This window comes from Lasioglossum baleicum, chromosome 20 (assembly GCF_051020765.1).
Source record: "Lasioglossum baleicum chromosome 20, iyLasBale1, whole genome shotgun sequence".
NCBI lineage: Eukaryota > Metazoa > Arthropoda > Insecta > Hymenoptera > Halictidae > Lasioglossum > Lasioglossum baleicum.
This window is the reverse complement of record NC_134948.1, coordinates 4442555-4459759: the sequence shown is the minus strand read 5'-3', so window position 1 is coordinate 4459759 and position 17205 is coordinate 4442555. Positions and strand designations below refer to the sequence as shown.

Sequence of the window (17205 nt, the reverse complement as noted above, 5' to 3'; positions counted from 1 at the left end):
CTCGGCCTTTCAGACGCTACCGAACGCCGGTACGCTCTTGTACGGTGGCAGCGTCGCGCGCGTGCCTTTCCGTGGCCCTTCGTGCATCGTCCTGGACCCATTGCTCAGTTTTCGACAGTGCCCTTCACACAAAGAGAGAACTGTTCTCCATCGTTGTTCCAACCGTGTGTCAACCCGTGATGCGACGGTCCCGTTGACCGGTCGCACATCGTTCGTTCAGTAGACTTGGTGAGATTCTAACCGAGAGAGAACCTTCAGCCTTCGAAATCCAACACGGACTGGACCACGGTCCTCTTCTTCGCCGGACATGAGGGAACCCGGCCTAAAGGGCTGCCTCCTGGTGCTCCTCGTCGTCCTGGGAACCGCCATCGCCTCAGAGGTGAGCGCACGGACGGTGAACATGATTTTGCGGGAGTCGATCTGATTCAAAGGGTCAGAGACATTTTTGGAGGGGGTATAATTCAAGTATGAACAGTGGCAGATTTTTCTAAAATGTACTCCGATCAGGGAAGCAATTCTTGAAAGTAAATAGACAGTAATTAAAAGAAGGCAGCTTTCTACAAGTGGTCAATTCCGAATATTATCCAACGATTAGTACGTACTAGTTCAAAAGGGCCATTTTAAAATTGAGCAAACCTTGTATTTTATAAAAATTCGATTCAGTCGTAAACAAATTCGCGTTTCAAATGGTCTAGTAACTACGTCTGATACGTACCGAGTAAGAATGCTTTTGCTCAACTATAGTAGAGAACGTTTTATAAATATAATCAACGACTCCAGTGATACCAAGGCTGACCTTGACGGTGTACGGAATTTTTGGGGGCAGGTGTTCGGCGATTGTATAGTAATTTTTGGCACCGGTGAACGCTTTCAGAACGACCCGGTGCCCGAATTTCGCCTAGGCGTCCAGAGTTCGCACACCCGAAGGGGGACTGGATTATTCGCGGCTGTTACGTGAACCGATAAGAATCTTTGCGTTGATTTTTCCGTCCCGGATCCCCTTATCGTGACCGGTCGCGATAGGTGCGTCGCCGAGAGCACACACAGGGTCTTCTAACAGCCATTGTTTTCTTCGGATAATTTCAATAATCGGCTCGGAACACCGAGCGACGCTTCAGCACGGCGGATTTGCGGATTCAGCTCGCGGTTTTCGCGAATTTCCTCGTTCACCCTGCGGGAATTTCACTGTCACTCTCTTCCTCGGTCAATCGGCGCCTTGCGAAATTGAGAAGAGAGTGCTCGAATCGATAAATATGTTTTAAAATATTACCTACTTCAATTCCAAATTTTTAATTCTGTCGCATTCGATTATGAATTTCTACTATTATATATAGCTAAACTTCGCTCACGTAATGAAATTACCACTAAACGATTTACGACTGTATTACGTTTCCTACATTTCTGGTCTAATTGAAAAATGTATATTTTTACATAATAATGAGAATGTAATTATTGAGTTGGCAAGGATCTATTTCTATCTTCTGCGAATTTTTCTTCTGCACAGTTTATTGATTGATTTCTCTGTTAATAAAATATGCAGGAAATTTCTCGTAGACGTCAAAAAACAACATTGATCCTGCTCGTCATGTCTGTCGAAGACTCATCGAAATTATAAATTGTTTTACACGACCTAACTATACAGGGTATTTCACCTAACTCGACCACCTTGTTAGGTTAGTACTTTTTTATAACGAATGTCCAGCTGCATCGATTGATGTATTAAAATATATCCCATTCCATTAAAAGAATGAAGGTGACCTTCATATCTCTAAGAAAAATTACATAAAAACAAAAATTTTTTGGTATCGTACGAGCCCCATTTTACCATTCAACTTTGTCCTCAGACATTTGACGTATCTTTAAAAACAACAAAGATATTCAAGGTGGTCGAGTTAGGTGAAATACCCTCTAGAACACCATAAAAATGGAGCAGCATCGTCCTCGCTGCAGAGTCCTCGATTGTAAATGATTTTGTGTGCTTCATGCAGCGACATTAACCAGATAAATAGTGCACAATTTGCAAGATTGCCAGCAAAACTGGATAAGAACATAACCGAACCGTTCAGAACCACGTAAAGTCCATGGTCCATCAACGATCGTCGACAACGTTCAAGAATATTATACAATAATTTGAGCATAAAACGGGGAAAACAGTCGGTTCAGTGAGAGAAACGCACAGGATTCGCATTCACGTCGCCGGCGGGCGCGTGTCGGATTTTAAATTTCCTCAATGGGATACATTGATAGACCCGAACATACAGAACGTTCCTTTCCCAAGGAACCGTTTCTTCGTTTTTCTCGTTTAGTTCTCACGTTTGCATTCTTCCCGGTTAATGTTTACCCTCTCGAGGCTGAGGCAGGCTCGCGCGCGAAGCAAACGAGCGTACACACACACACAGAGTTTTGTAATAACTTTTATGTAACACGTGTGTGTCTCGCGGCAGGTTCGAATATAATGGAAATTAGAATGGGAGAAGCGAAAAGACCGCGAGGTACGCTCCGTTCCGTTTCGGAACGGAGTTTTTCACGGTCCGCCGTCAATATTTCTGCTTTTCGAATTTTAATTAAACTGTAGTTTTAAAACGATAGAGACCGGCACCGTGTTCGGCGACGCTTCGTTTTTCTCTTTGTACAGTCTCTTTCGCGCGCACGATCATCTCTCTCATCTCTCTTTCCGCGCGCGCCGTTCAGAAATGATTTCTGATGCTGTTGAATAAAGGATTAGCGAGCGAGCGATGATTCGTCGCGTGCAAACATCCTCTTATTCTCTCTCTGCAAATCAATTGATATCTAATTCTGTCCGCTTATCGCTCGTCTCTTCGTCGTGACTCGAATGATCGCTAGATACTGAGAATCGCATCCTTATTATTATCGCAGTCATTATTGTTCGCTAAGAATCGTCACCGGATTGTTCCGCAAAAATTTTCTAATTTTATTCTTCTGTCGGGAGATTTCCTGGGGGCATTTCTCGATCGATTTACTAGGGATCTTTTCATTTCTGAGAGTACACGTCGAATTTATAGGGAAAATCTACGGATTTTTGGACGATAAAAACTACGATAAAAATCATTGAAAAGAGTTGATTGTTATTGAAATTTAATATAATGTACACAGAATACTATAAAGAAAAAAATTCGAAGAAAAAAAATATTGAAAAATATCGATTTTTATACTTTTTGGTTGCAAATAACAGTTATTAGCGTGCAAAAAATTGGATCACAGGAGCCAAATAAAAATGGTATTCTTCTTTTAATTATCCTATTGAGCTGTGACTAATACATCGATGTCCTTAAATATTTTTAATACGTCCACTGTTTTAAATTGTACGTGCCCATTTTTGTCATAAATGAATAAAATCCGCAGTTTAGTTATAAACAGTTATGGTCCCTATCCAGTAGCATTTACCAGAGAATTTGGTGGATTCCCAGGAAAATCGTACAGTTCAGCGCTAAATTTAGGAGCATAGTGTCGGTTGATCTGAAATGCAAATTTCTATATTAGACAACGGAAGAACATACGGATTCGAAGACGTTTAAATCGATATTTCTAATAGCTCGTTGGGGATAACAAAGTTACAGCACTTTCCGGGTTCTATTCCGGAGTCGAAAACATTTTCGACATTCCTTGACATTAGCAATCTGCCAGCCATCATACTAAATATGGAAAAACACTATTTAACTCCGAACCTCAAACTAACTAACTCCGAATTAGCTTAACGTGACTGGGCGTACATAGAACGTGTACGCTAATTCGATTGCTGATAATCACACCGCTGATATTTATGAAAAATGAAAGTTGTCTGCAGTAATTGCAAGACTAATTAATTTCTCAATAATTGTTGTTAGAGGAAAATAATGCAATGGCATTTTTAAATTCTTCACACGTCCATTTAGTATTCGATCTACCCATTTTTCTGGAGAATTCAAGATCAGTAAGTCAACGCTAAATTTACCGTGCACTAGGAACGATTAAACTGTTTCATCTTAGAAAAATGACAAGGCTCTATTTATTTAGATTTTGCGCAATTTTGATTACGATATGTGCTTCAATAAAAAGATTTGCCGAATCAATTTCTATGTAAACAACTTTATAATTTCAATAATTGTAAGATGAAGAATGTAAAACCGTAGGTTTAGTGTTAAAAAGATGTTGGGATCGATCATTACCCAGGGATGCTGTATCGGTCCATCCGTCGTGTCACGAGTTTGCAAACAATGCGAGCACAGTTCGGAAAGGGAAACACGGTCAGGACCCCTCGGATTATTATTATTCGCGGCGAATCGCGTCGCGGCGTGACCGATACTCGAATAATTGCCGGGACGATTATATTCCGATCACATCGGGAAACTTGGTCGAACCGGAGACCGTAGAGGACGGCAGACGACAGTAAGACAGTCCTCGTGTCTGCTACCGAAACTGCCGATACGTCGAAATGCCATATCCACCGTTGCTCAATTTTCGCCAGTCTGCGGAAACCATTGCTGTTTGTATCCTGTTCTCACTCGACTATACCATCGAACAATTTTCTGTTCTAATCATTCTAAGACTGTCCCAGAATATTTTCGCTTGAAGATAACGCAATGACTACTAGCTAGGAAATACAAACTTTCTTTAGCAATTCAAAAGAATTGAAAAATGCAAAACTGCAAAACCTGCAACCTAGTAATGCTAAATAAATTAGAGACATAAATTACCGCTGGAAATGCTATCTCGAACGATTTTTAACCTGCGAATAATTTTCGTGGAAGGTTGATTCTCCCGCATCGAACAATTAGAGTGTTCTAATTATTCTTTACGTAGTGGTAGGGTATTTTTGTTCTCGGTGTAGATGCTAAGACTAAATAAACCATCGGGTCATCCATTCATATTTTTGGAATGCACGATATAAAAATTTAGCGTTCACTATTTATGTAGCTAGTTGCAAGAAAAGTTCCGGTTAGAATAATTTCCGCGACAACTGTTAATTCTCTTGTATATAATTAGATAATCAATAATTAGAGAATTATTCGACCACACGCTGGAGAATATATTCGTGCTAATAACTACAATATATAAGAATAATTAAATAAATGAAATTTGCATAGAAAATGTACCTCATGAAAAAACTGATGCTTTTAATATTTGATTTACTAGTGTGAAACTAAACATTCTCTTTGATCGAACAATTTATTTCGATCTATTCTCCACATGCTGCAGCACAATTTTAGCTAACGTTGGTATCTACGGGAACAACAAATAATTAACGCTAAAAATATCGACCATCAAGAGTGACTGGTGTGTACAGTATTATAAAACTAACAAGATTAAATTTATTTATATTTTGTGCGATTTTTATTATAATATATACTGGAATCAAAGATACAGTATTCTTACGCCCTTTAAAACAGAATAACTTTTTTGTAATTGTACCAAACGCGACCTGATTTTTTGTAAGCAATTAGAAGCATTGGTTTACTAAATGATGTGCAAAAAAAATTATCCAAAAATTATAATTTACAAGGTTGCATGCAAGAATAAATAAGGCATTTTCTAAAACTTTTTTATTTGGGCCCTTAATGAAAATTTAAAATGTATGCTTCGTAGATCTATGTTAGTGGATTTTAGAAACTACGATTTCGATGAAATTTTCAGTATGTGTATAACTAACATATATAGATCTAAAAAACATGTAATTTTAAATTTTCATTAAGAACTCGAATAAAAAAGTTTTAAAAAATGCCTTTTTCATTTTGGCATGTAACCTTGTAAATTATAATTTTTTGATAATTTTTTTATGCACATAATTTCATAAACCAATGCTTCTAATTGGTTACAAAACATCAGGTCGTTTGGTACAATTACAAAAAAGTTATTCTGTTTTAAAGGGCGTACGAACACTTTTGTGGGCCACTGTGTATTCAATAACTTTCCATGAAACCACCTTTGCAATTTCAATAATTGTCGAACAAAAAATCTAAAATGGGTCATTTGATCCCTCGTGGTACGTTTAGTGTTAATTAAAAACGTATCCTCAATAGCTTCTTTCGAACGGTTTACAGTGACAGTTGAATCGACGACACGTCACGTCAGAAACAAGATAAAAGTGGTAGAAAGTGGAATGAGGATCGATTCCGGCCACGTCAATTACTTTGCATTAAACCATCGAGCTAGCTGGCCAGTGTTCTATAATTGAATATCGAAAATATGCTCGCTCCTTGATACCAGTTGCAAAATACGGTGTGATAATTTTAAACATCCAGGGGCTTGTCAACCGGAGACGAAAGAACGTTTGAGTCGGTTCGATATACGATGGGTACAGTTTACTTTTCCAGCTCGATGTGTGTACAAATAGCGGCTGATAAAATTTCGGGACTCGTTTTAGCAAAGGGACACCGTCAACTGGAACGCGAAACAGCGTTGGATACTGGGAACAGATAATATTAAACAACGTAATCGTTCGCCGAGAATTATCACACGATAGAATTCGATAGGACATCGATTGTCGAAGCAATGATCCGGCTGACGATCACCGGAAGTAACCGCGATCTTATTAATCGTCCCACGGTGCTCGGTCAATAATGAATCGATGTTAAGTTAACAGTGAGTCAATGTTGACTCAGTGCCCGATCTGTTTAGCCTGGTTACTGTCGATCTAATTCCGGGAGAACGATTTAATACCGAGTTCGCGTTAACGGGCGAGGTTTATGTTATCCGGGATTAACGTTGTGTCGTGATTCAGTCAATATTACGAGGAAAATTTCATTTTCACAGAGAACAGTGAATTTACTATCGGAGTCAATGTACTAGTACTCAACTGAAGCTATATGCGAGTCGGATACCGATCTCGACGAGTCGAAAGTGCCTCGATTCGACTCGCCAGCTATTGATCAAGATCCACTCGGTATCTTGATCAATTAGGAACTCACGAGTCCTATTCTAGATGGAGGCGAATACCCCGGCCAAATGTCGGAAGTTCATAGACAGTTGTTGCCAAATCGATGGAATTCCCAGACCCAAACGTCCTCGATTAATTTATTGCCAGAAACAATTGGCTGAACCAACTGGGGAACTGCTGTCTAGTGAATTTACTAGGGGGATTTATTGTCGAATTTTCTACTAGGTGAAACAATTGGAAACGCTATCGTTCAACTTTCCAAAGAGGTTCTATCACTAGGTCTACCGTCAGGGCCCGCTCTAGGAGGGGGGAGGCAACCCGGACATTCGTCCGGTGCGCGAAAATTTAGGGGCGCCATTTTGGCTGTAACTGTGAGAAAAATATTGATGTGTTAAATACCCAATTAATAGAAAATTTTTGCTTTTATTAAAATAAATGCTTATATTAAAATTTAAATAAAATGATTTGATTTTTATCGAAGATAAAAAGTATGTACCTTTATTTTAAAAAAATATATATATATTCTTAAGAGGCGGCAATTTGTTTTTTTGTACGGGGCGACGTAACCGCTAGAACGGGCGCTGCTACCGTAGATCGCGAATTGCCGAATTTTTTCACCAATCAGTATCAGATGCATTGATAGAACGACTCGAACCGATCGCATGCGGGTCAAGATCGGATTGAGCATCGCCTCCACGCGAACCTGAACCTCGTGGTGAACTCGTTACGCAACAATCCATTCAGTAGTCGCTATCAGTGCGGCGAATCACCACCGCTTTACACATGCGAATCGCGGATTTGCTATAACTACGTAAAAATTGAACGATCACGATCTATTATTAATCGGTGATCGCATTACGAACGGCTTTCCGGCGACCTGGGAAATACGAACGCTTTTCGAATGTTCTTCACGATGAAATACTCGGTTTGTAGTAGCTCGTAGCTCGAGTTTTCCTTGGTCCCTTGTTAGATATGCCCCGCAGTGGAGGGGATGCTTGTGTTTCTTAGATCGAACATTTACTGTGCTTTCCAGGAAATTATGAACTACGAAGAATTTGCGATCACTGCAAGCGTAAAATAAATTGTACTGTAATAAAAAAAAAACTTTTTAAAAATCACGCTTATATTAAAATGCACTAAAAAGGAGAAAATAATTGTTTTAGACATTGGTGACTATAAATAAAGGCGTGGAGCGCTAAACTATATTGACGTAATCTTCGTGGGCGCTTCACGCTTTTATTTTTATACTCGCTAATGTCATGATTTTATTTAAAATATTAAATTTTTCTATCTATTCCGACACACTAATTTTATAACAGAAGAAGTTTTGAACTAATTGCTTAAAATTTTGGGGAAAAATATTATTAATCATTTCACTGGATTCGGTATTTTATGGGGAACCAGGAAAAAAATTGTTTTCTCCTTTTTAGTGCATTTTAATATAAGCGTTGTTTTCAAAAAGTTTTTCTTATATATTTTCTTATTTTCTACTTTTTAGTCTTTTTTCAACGGAACACAAGATATAGTAATACTGGTATGAAATAGTAAGATATATAGAAACGCAAGGTATGGAAATACGCGAGATAGAATGAGGGGATGACCCCGAGAGACGACTTCTCTTGATGGACTCCAAAATTGCCCCAAATGGAACTGAATGAATGAAACACCACACTGACCGAGTTCCCGACGGAGTGGGGATCGCTAAACGCGATGTCGAACACCGAGCGTCGCGCAGCGAGGTGTGACGGTTAATATAAAATTTTTTTTCTCCTAGACGCACAGTTTTTTTTTAAAATTCGTTTTTTAATATTGCATTGTCATCCAGTTCTGAGCTATGTTTAAAGTTTCAAGTCTCTAGCTCATCGGGAAGTGGTTTAAAATTCGATTGCAAGATTTGACGCATACAACAACAACTCGGCAAGCTGATATAAGCGTGGAAAAAATGTTCTGCAGTTTAGCGAGTTTGTGCTGTAGGGACCAGTGTAGAACACTAGAATTCGAGGACGTCCATCCCCGAACACCTTCATCAAAGCGAACCGCCGTCCATCGTACGGTCGGATCGGTTTTCTCTCTGCGAGACACGCGTGCTGCTGACCATTCCTCGGGCTCGAATGGCTTCGGGAGGGATTCGGCCGGGAAAAAGCCCCGAAAGATTTGTACCTTATGAAAAATATGGTAATGCACACGGCTCGGTCGCGATACCGCTCCATGGTGTGTATACACGTACCCGGGGTCTCGTCTTTCGCGCGTGAATTTATACGCGAATATACGATGCCCCGGCATAAAGGACCGGTGGAACGACGGGAGATCCCGGGCGATTTTTGAGGCTTCCTTCGGGAAAGAAGAGAATCTCCGGCCTCCGCAAACGGGAAAACGCGTAATTTGAAAAGTTACCGGGCACGCCGTACAAATGCACCATTTTTCCACGCTTCTCGCGATGTCTGCTAAGAACTTCCGGGAGGGAGAAAAACAGCTTCCGGCATGGAAAAATTAAAGAGGCCCGCGGTTAACGAACGAGTATCAGGCTCGGCCTTCCCGCCGCGAATTTTCGAGGTATTCTTACAGATCGATTTCTATTTCCATATAAAGTCCCCCCGCGATTTTACTGCTAATTCTGTTTCGCGATCCGTCGACTTGTTGCTCGTCATCAAACTTTCACGCAGGCCAATTAGCGGACCGTTCGATTAACAATCGAGCTCCTAAAACGAATTGTCGATAGCGTTCATTCGTGCCGTCGATGAAGTTCCTGAAGTTCCTAATCACCTAATCATGTCTTAAATGTCAGTCTGCAACAGGTGTTAAGTAGGAATTAATTCGTTGTGTCAACACGAAGTCCAAATGAATTCAATCTCGAAATATGTGTAACCGTGCCGGTTCCGACGATGATGTAAATTGCCCATTATGTTAAAATAGAAGTGAGGAATGGTTGATGGATTCTGCAAAACGATGGATGTATGGTGGGCCTCGTTTCCAGCTACTAGAACATATTTTTAACGGGTTTCAGGTGGCCCGGCCTTGACGTATGCGTCCCGAATAGTTCGCCGCGGAAATTTCGATGCTGACTCGACGATAAAAATAATCTCACAACGGTATTTATCGAACGATCGTTGATAAGAGCGGCCCGCGTCGCGGTTAATACGCCGGGATCTCGTTAACGTAATAACGGTGGCATTATTACGGGCTGACGATCGGCGAACGCTACGAATACTCGTTGAAAAATGATCCACAAATCACCATTTACATACCGTTTGCCTGTCCGATGCTTCATCAACAGAATACTCGATGCCTTATCAACGGAATACTCGATGCAGGCTGAACAAACTAATTTCACTAAAAGGAACATTGGATACTGACCTAACCCTGTGCTTCGTTACAACGAAAAATTGGATGAAGACCCAGCTCAGTGCTTCACTAAAAAATATTAGAAATATTTCATGTAATAATATTTGATGTAATTGATGAATTAGTATTGATAACATCATTCCTAAAGAACTTGTCCCATGATGTAGGGGCTTACCAATTTCGCAAGAAGATCGGTAATTGTTCACGTAACAAGCAAGAAACAGTGTTGAACAATAGGTCCAGCAACGAGTGGCTGGCAATGTCACGGAAATCGTGTTACCCCCAGGGTAAAAAGGGGTGGCGCGATAGATCGATCTGGCATTGCATTGGCCAGCAACCTCGCTTCAGGTTCTCGAGGAGATCGCTCGGGGATTCTCGCGTTCGAAGTGCCGCTTGTCCCCGAGTGCCGGGTGCTCGAGTGCCGACGAGTGCGGCCTCTCGAGTGCCTTATCGCCAGAAGGGACCCGACTTCATTCCGCGACGACGATCTCTCTCTCTCTCTCTCTTTTTCTTTTTTTTCTCTCTTTCTCTTTTTCTCCCGTTCTCGCGATGACCATTTTTCAACGGGCGCGTTCACACGGCCCGGCGCGAGTGCCACTCCTCACTCCTCCTCTCCGGGATACTATTTTTTCATCCGCTTTGTCCGGGAAATTTCGTCGAGCCGCCGTCTCTTCCTCCAGTTCCGACGCTTTTCTACTAAAAAAAAAAGAAATTAGGGACTTGCAGGTTAACTCCTAGCCCTCTTAAATACAATGCTCTCTGATCACCTGTCGGCTGCAACTATTTTGTATACATATACATAGATCCTGGGTTAGGTCTAAATACATTCAATTTTTTGGTAATGAAGCACTGGGCTACGTCTGCATCTAATATTTTTTGGTGAAGCACTGAGCTATATAGATCTTCATTCAATCTTCTTTTGGGGAAACAGTAAGTCGGTATCAAAATTTTGAAACAGTTTTCTGAGATGCTGGGTTAGGTCTGCATCCAGTTTTCTGTTGGTAATAAACTGCACCAGGTTTACACAACCAATTTTCCGTTTCTGTGGTGCTAGTACATATTTAGGTGTTTGCACGACTGGAGTGGACTGGAGCAGTAGAAATAATCACTTTGGCGGTCCGAAACAATGCAGCATAGCGTCTCGTGCAGCCGAGTAGACTTGACCTTGACGGAGCTGATCGTAACCAGTCAGTAGACGAAGCTGATTGGTAAGATTTTCGACCGATAGGTGGTGTAAAGAAAGTAATCTCTATACGGCGTATAGACTATACGTAATATGAGACCCGAGAGTTTCCGAATCAAGCCGAAGCAGTTCGTGTTCGAGTAATAAGATTGAACGCGTGTGCTGTGTCCCGTGTCGGGAAAAATTCTTCAAAATGTTGCTCTTGACAGCATATTATTATGTGAACATGGTCATCGGAGCTCGGTCCCCTTTTGTCAACATGTTTCTCCTTCCTCGTCTTTTTCGTCCAGGTACAGTCTTATAATAATACTTGAGCAATGCATCGTAGAATTTGCGAATACATACGTTTCTAATACGTCACAAAACGTTTACATTTCGGGCATTGTTCGTTAGATACAGTAATATATCATTATGATTATATGCTAATGCGGAAATTCGTGCAAATGCATTGTATTTATACAGAATGTAAACTCTGTACGTATGACAGGGATGCGGAAGTAACTCGGAAGTTTCCGAATCAAGCCGAAGTGGTTTGTATTCGAGTACATAGTAAGATTGCACACCTGTGCTGTGTCCCGTGTCAGGAAAAGTTCTTCAAAATGTTGCCCTTGACAGGATATTATTATGTGAAGATGGTCATCGGAGCTCGGTCCCCTTTTGTCAACATGTTTCTCCTTCCTCGTCTTTTTCGTCCAGGTACAGTCTTATAATACTTAAGCAATGCATCGTAGATGCATTTGAATTTGCGAATACGTTTCTAATACGTTACAAAACGTTTACATTCTGGGCATTGAATATTTCGATTAATAACTTGCTACTTCATTAGATACAGTAATAGATCAGTATAATTACATGTTAAATGCAGAAATTCGTAGAAATGCGTTGTATTTGTGAAGAAAGTATACTCTGTACGTATGACAGGGATGCCAAAGTAATCCGAAAGTTTCCGAATCGAGCCGAAGTTGATTGTCGACCTGCATTATCAGCCGCATTCTATTGAAAATATGTAATTCTAGTGAAAAATTTCGGAACCTCGAGGTGCCCTTTTTTTCGTATGCATTTTTCGTGTTAAAAATGCATACCACCGCCTTTGTAACATGTCCTGGCTATATCGATGCAGAGCGATTTTCAATATTTACGAAAATCTGTCAGCGGCGGCCATCTTTTGACGTCGTACGTGCTTCGGATGCCTCGTGACAGGCAGTATCTGCCGAATATTACAAATTATTGCCAAGATAACTGAAAAATATGCATTTTGGGCTCTGGAGAGACATTAATTCGACTTTTAGGAATCACAATTGACCACTTCTGAACTTCTAATTGCGATGTTGAAGCGCCAGTTTGCATAGAAGAAAACCTTTGTTTCGTATACGTATATGCGGATCTAACGATGGTGAGTGCGCAACCACACTTTCGTTGGAGCTCGCGGGCACTCTTAAATGGTATCGTTCAATGGGTATTGACTTGGGCAAACAAACCGTTAGAGTATAATGGGTTAATCCATGAGGCGAGTCGATGAACGTTGTTCGTAAGTGGTCGGCGCGTCGCGAGGGAGCCGCTAAAAACAACGGCTGTTACTGTTTCATAAATACACATCTAGAGCGCAGAGAGCGCGGCCGCCGAAACGTCCACTCGAGTCGATGGGGAAGGAGGGATCGATTTGGCTCACGGTTTAATTAATTCGGTCCAGCTGCGATGAAATAATTAAATAGGCCGCCTTCAATGTGCGACGTCCCGGCGCCGCGACGTTTTCTTTCATCCCGGGCCGTCTCTCAATTTCTTCGCTTTCTTCCTTTGTTACGCAATAAACGATTGGGGTGTGTTGCTGTTCCGACCAGTTTTCGTTCGTGTGGATCGTTTGACCCGTTTACGGCGACTTGACTCGACTCGTTTGATGTCTAGTTAATGGAGAATCTGGGGGATTGTGTACTGCTATCGTTGAGTCAATGTTGGGTGGATCTTTCAGTGAAAAGAGAGTCAATGTCGACTCAAGATACAGTTAAGTATAGGTAAATGTTCAGTGAAATATTGAGTCAAATATCCAGTCGATATTCGGGGAGATATTTTGGCAAATATGTAGTCAATATCGAGACAATATTCAGTCAATATTCAGTAAAATATCCAGTCCAATATTCAGTGAAATATTGAGTGAAATATCCTGTCAATATTCAGAGAGATATTGTGTCAAATATGCAGTCAATATTGAGTTAATATTCAGTCAATAATTGAGTCAATATTCATTCAAATATTCAGTCCAATATTCAGTCAAATATTCAGTCAGGTATCCAGTCAATATCCAGGGAGATATTGTGTCAAATATGCAGTCGATATTCAGGGAGATATTGTGTCAAATATGTAGTCAATATCGAGACAATATTCAGTAAAATATCCAGTCCAATATTCAGTGAAATATTCAGTGAAATATCCTGTCAATATTCAGAGAGATATTGTGTCAAATATGCAGTCAATATTGAGTTAATATTCAGTCAATAATTGAGTCAATATTCATTCAAATATTCAGTCCAATATTCAGTCAAATATTCAGGCAGGTATCCAGTCAATATCCAGGGAGATATTGTGTCAAATATGCAGTCAATATCTAGTCAATATTCAGGAAGATATTGTGTCAAATATGCAGTCGATATTCAGGGAGATATTGTGTCAAATATGTAGTCAATATCGAGACAATATTCAGTAAAATATCCAGTCCAATATTCAGTGAAATATTCAGTGAAATATCCTGTCAATATTCAGAGAGATATTGTGTCAAATATGCAGTCAATATTGAGTTAATATTCAGTCAATAATTGAGTCAATATTCATTCAAATATTCAGTCCAATATTCAGTCAAATATTCAGGCAGGTATCCAGTCAATATCCAGGGAGATATTGTGTCAAATATGCAGTCAATATCGAGTTAATATTCAGGAAGATATTGTGTCAAATATGCAGTCAATATCGAGTCAATATTCAGTCAAATATTGAGACAAAATCCAGTCAAATAAGGACAGAAATTTTATATAAGAGTGCAGTGAATACGAGTTGAATATTAAATAAATCTTGACCCTTGAAAATGGAATAAACGTTGAATTAACGTTAAGTTAGTGTTGAGTTATGTGCGAGTCAGCGTTAAGTTGACGAAGGATTCCAAATCGAGTGAACATTAAGTCAACGCCGAGTTTCATCAAGCACGACAAGGAAATTCGATCAACGAGTATTCAGATTAGCAACCTCTCGGGTCGCGTTTCATTCGAGTGACACAATACACGGCCGTAGGACGATCCACATTGTTCCCCGCGGCATTATACGTCCAGCAATTTTTTATTTCGCGAGCCCAGGGAAAAGATAGGCGACACAAGAGGTCAGGATTGTTTCGTGGAAGGTTTGACGTAGTCGCGTGACGCGCTGTTTCTGTTATTCCATGCGGTCCAAGGCGATCGCGACGTGTTGCCTTGTGATTGTACAGTTGTGTCTCGGCATAGAAAATTGATAGTATCTCGCGGATGATGAGTTCACCGATACTTGAGTTATTACCAATCGCTCGGAAATGACAGCTTTGCGCAATCGGAATTCTGAAGGCTCCGGTACAGCTAAATTGACCTGGAGCTCAATCGCGTTCTCGTGGCTATACTGATCTACGTTTGAGTCCAACCCAGCAAAAATATCCTGTAAACAGGAGCAAAGTTCCTGTGTCCGTAAAAAGTTCTGAGATCAAACAAAATACGGCCAAGTTCGTTAGCTTAGAAATACCTCTTGCAATACTGAAAAAAGCGTTTGTAAAAAGTAGTTTAAAAGAGCGCTATATAATTTTTAAAGAGTAACACGGAGGGCTAAATTATTCAAACTTGGCCGCTACCTAACACCTTTCGTGGCCATTGGTTTAAAAAGTAACGGCCAAGTTTCAATAATTTAGCCCTCCATGTGACTCTTTAAAAATTAAATAGCGTTCTTTTTCACTAATTTTTATTTTTATTTTTCTAAGCTAACGAACTTGGCCGTATTTTGTTTGCTCTCACAACTTTTTACGGCCATAAGAACTTGGCTCCTGTTTACAGAATGTTTTTGTTGGGATTATTCTTTACGTAGTGGTAGGGTATTTTTGTTCTCGGTGTAGATGCTAAGACTAAATGAACCATCGGGTCATCCATTCATATTTTTGGAATGCACGATATAAAAATTTAGCGTTCACTATTTATGTAGCTAGTTGCAAGAAAAATATTTTTCAGCATTGCAAGAGGTATTTCTAAGCTAACGAACTTGGCCGTATTTTGTTTGCTCTCACAACTTTTTACGGCCGTAAGAACTTGGCTCCTGTTTACAGGATGTTTTTGTTGGGATTCCATCAATTTTTGTTGAAATTTCATCAATTATCAAGTAGGTATCAAAGAAAAGAAATCCTTTTCTAATCTGCAAGACAAAATCCAAATTCAATGACGATGCTCGGTGCAGTTTCTTTCGTTTACGTTAGAGCGATTGTTTTTTTCATCAGTATTTGTTGCGACTTCGAAGCTAATGAAACGTATGCTTATGTATGTTATGCTGCTATGTTCTATTCTACGTACCTATTTCGTAATGTTTTTTTTCAATACAACCCCTTTAAGGTGTAAAATTTCAAACTTTGATAATTATGCCTTTGAGTGTCTGTTATGGTGGACCTATGTACCAAATTTCAAGCTTGTAGGTCAATGGGAAGTACCCAAAAGGTTTTGATGATCTGTCAGTCAGTCAGTCACCGACAAATTTAGTGATTTTTGAGGTCCTATATCTCGGAACCTACTAATGTTGGAAGATTAATGTTTTGTCAATATTGAGACATGATAGCATTTAACAAGTGTACGAAATTACATCTCTCCATCTGCCTCCAGTGCCGAGTTATAAGCCTCTAAAAACCGGCCAAGTTGTTTCTTGTAAAAGGAGGTAGTGCGAGAACTTGGCTGGTGCACTACCGTGCACCTAGATTTTCAATATGTACTCCCCAAAATTCCAACTAAAAATTGCACTGAATTTTCGCCCATGTTCCGCAATATAAAAATCCCCGTCTGCGCCACCACTAGACCGTGTCTAATGAATAAAGGCGTTCATCGGCGCGTTAACGAATCTAATCGATTTTCCGATTAATCCTCTCCGAGGTATAAGCCCCAAAAAATCAATTACGAAAGCAAATGGGCAAAAGATCAAATTGTTAAGCAGAAAAGGAAAGAGATGGAACGAGGATAGAGTAGTCGAAGAAACGAAGGGTGGAAAAATCAAGGTAAATGTGAGGTAAATATGAGAAGTGTTGGAACGACGAATTAAGTTGTTCTGCATGATCTGGGGAGTAGTTCGCCAGTCGAGGAAGTGATTTGGTTGGGGAGCAGCCAGGTAACTTCGACGCCTGGACAGGTCGGGTGCTCCCCGACGCCTTTGGTGCATCTGTACGCATGCACTGGTAAATAACGCGTTCGCCTCCTTCCCACCGGCCCCATCGTATCGATCCGTTTTCGCATTGGTTGCGCCCCACCGTGCCCTCGAACTTTCGCAAACTTCACTCGACCGTTTTTGCCACATGTTTCGGCGCCTTCCGGATTTTTTAAGGATGTTCTGGAGGTACAACGGGAGACAAAAGTACAAGAAATTTGAAATCCATCAATATATTGGCAATGAAAGCCATTCACGAGTATATTTTTGTTTTTGAGTGTATTTTTTTTTGCAGTTTCTAGTTGCGTTTTTTTCAAGGTTTAAATAGGGTTCGAAGTGGAATTTTATGAATTCTTTAAGTTGCTACAATCGAACCCAAACTTTGGCAAATTGCATTAATTTACCAAGA

At 40.3% G+C, this 17205-nt stretch overlaps 1 protein-coding gene across 2 annotated transcripts in view; it reads left to right on the top strand.

Moving 5' to 3' along the window:
* Window positions 1-17205, top strand: part of Trol (terribly reduced optic lobes) — a 169993-nt gene continuing 152788 nt past the window's right edge. For both annotated transcript variants that reach the window (XM_076444273.1, XM_076444272.1), the window contains exon 1: window positions 1-379. In XM_076444273.1, the coding sequence (XP_076300388.1) occupies window positions 308-379 (72 nt within the window). In that variant the 5' untranslated portion in view covers window positions 1-307. The remainder of the gene's footprint in view (window positions 380-17205) is intronic.